We start from the raw sequence: 1807 nt of genomic DNA on the forward strand, positions 1-1807 counted from the left end.
CCCGCCCCCGGTCCAGCCCGGGAACGAGGAGGTGGACATGCCCAGTGTCCCCGGGACACAGCTCTGCCCTTCGTGATTAAGCTCCTTTTCTGGTGGCTCGTCTCGGGGACCAGGGCTTAGAGAAGTGGGGGTGTTTGGTTATTGGGGTCTCGGTCATTAGAGATGCTCCTGCCCATTCACTTGGAGGAAAAGGACACTTTTCTCGTCATTTTATGGCTTTGATGCCTGGGTTGTGCCCACAGTTGCTATTGGCTGACAATCCTCGCACCTGCTGGTGGGGACAGAGAGAGGGCTCGCGCCTCCACACCAGCAGGGGCCCAGCCCCCATCCCGCAGGCTGTGTTCAAGAAAATCTTGGTCTAAGTCTGTATTCACTCCAGGTCACCTTCCAGGTGACTATTTGTTGAGCTCCTCCTATCAGTCAGGTGTTTCAGGCACTGGGCACAGATAGACACTGTTACTCTACCCCCTCCCACTTTACAGACGAAGAAACTGAGGCTCAGAGGTTATAGTGCAGTGGTTCTCAACCTTCTTAATGCTGCGACCCTTTAATACAGTTCCTCATGTTGTGGTGACACCCAACCATAAAGTTATTTTTGTTGCTACTTCATAACTGTAATTTTGCTACTGTTATGAATCGTAATGTAAATATCTGATATGCAGGATGTATTTTCATTGTTACAAATTGAACATAATTAAAACGTAGTGATTAATCACAGAAACAATATGTAATTATATATGTGTTTTCCGATGGTCTTAGGCGACCCCTGTGAAAGGGTCGTTCGACCCCCAAAGGGGTCGCGACCCACAGGTTGAGAACCGCTGTTTCAGGACCTGAAGGGCCTGGCACACCCACCGGAGGGAGGACAGCCTTCCCTCGTCTGTGACGGGAGAAGACGTGTGGGTAACTGGGTGGCGGAGCAAATGAGCAGGAGCTGGGCCTCCCACTGGATGTGGGTTACAAACTCCAGGGCTCCTGCCCGGCCATGTGGCTCAGGGGTTGAGCGTCGACCTAGGAACCAGGAGGTCAGGGTTCGGTTCCTGGTCAGGGCACAGGCCCGGGCTGTGGGCTGGATCCCCAGTGGGGGGCGTGCAGGAGGCAGCCGATCCGTGATTCTCTCTCACCACTGATGCTTCTCTCTCTCTCCCTCCCTTCCTCTCCCTCTGAAATCAACAAAATAAACAAATAAAAATTCCAGTGCTGGTCACACAAGCTCAGGTGCCTCCCTGTGTGTCCATTTCCCTCCACGACTCCCTGGACGTGATATTCATACACATTCTCAGCAAACGAACGGGAGATGGACCGGCAGGTCCCCCAGGGGCCTCGAGCGCAGCGGTCGCCGGCCGGTGGTCCGAGGAGCACCAGTGACCCGTGAGTCCGCAAGGCTGGCGACTGCTGCGCTAGAGGCCCCCCACATCTCCCTGAACATCTTTCCATCTCGGGACACATCCGACCCCCCACAGGGAGGGCATCCAAACGGTGTCTTGCCAACACCAGGAGGCGCCGTGGAGGAGGCGGGGAGGGTGCCGGGGACGTGGCCGCGTGGGCAGCGAGGGCCGTGACGGGATGAACACCCACCAGCCTCAATCCCGGGCGAGCGGTTCACTCAGACACGTCCCGGGGACAGCGTACCTGAGAGGGCGGGTCCGAGAGAGGAGACCGCTTCGGCGACTTTTTCACCCTAAACGTGTCACTGAAAACAAAATGGGAAATGTGAACACAACCAGGTCCAGAACGTTCCGGAACACAGAGCAGACCGAAGCCACCGCCTCTGCTGAGTGTCTGCCGGACCCCCTGCCCCCACGCC

The 1807-nt window shown here is 56.3% G+C and overlaps 1 protein-coding gene across 1 annotated transcript in view; it reads right to left on the minus strand.

Moving 5' to 3' along the window:
• TACC2 (transforming, acidic coiled-coil containing protein 2) overlaps nucleotides 1-1807 on the minus strand; it is a 26364-nt gene that overhangs the window by 20602 nt on the left and 3955 nt on the right. Inside the window, 2 exon segments of the mRNA XM_014528275.1 lie at nucleotides 1128-1163; nucleotides 1633-1693. Of these exon segments, the coding sequence (XP_014383761.1) occupies nucleotides 1128-1163; nucleotides 1633-1693 (97 nt within the window).

Source organism: Myotis brandtii, unplaced genomic scaffold (genome assembly GCF_000412655.1).
Source record: "Myotis brandtii unplaced genomic scaffold, ASM41265v1 scaffold628, whole genome shotgun sequence".
Classification (NCBI taxonomy): Eukaryota; Metazoa; Chordata; class Mammalia; order Chiroptera; family Vespertilionidae; genus Myotis; species Myotis brandtii.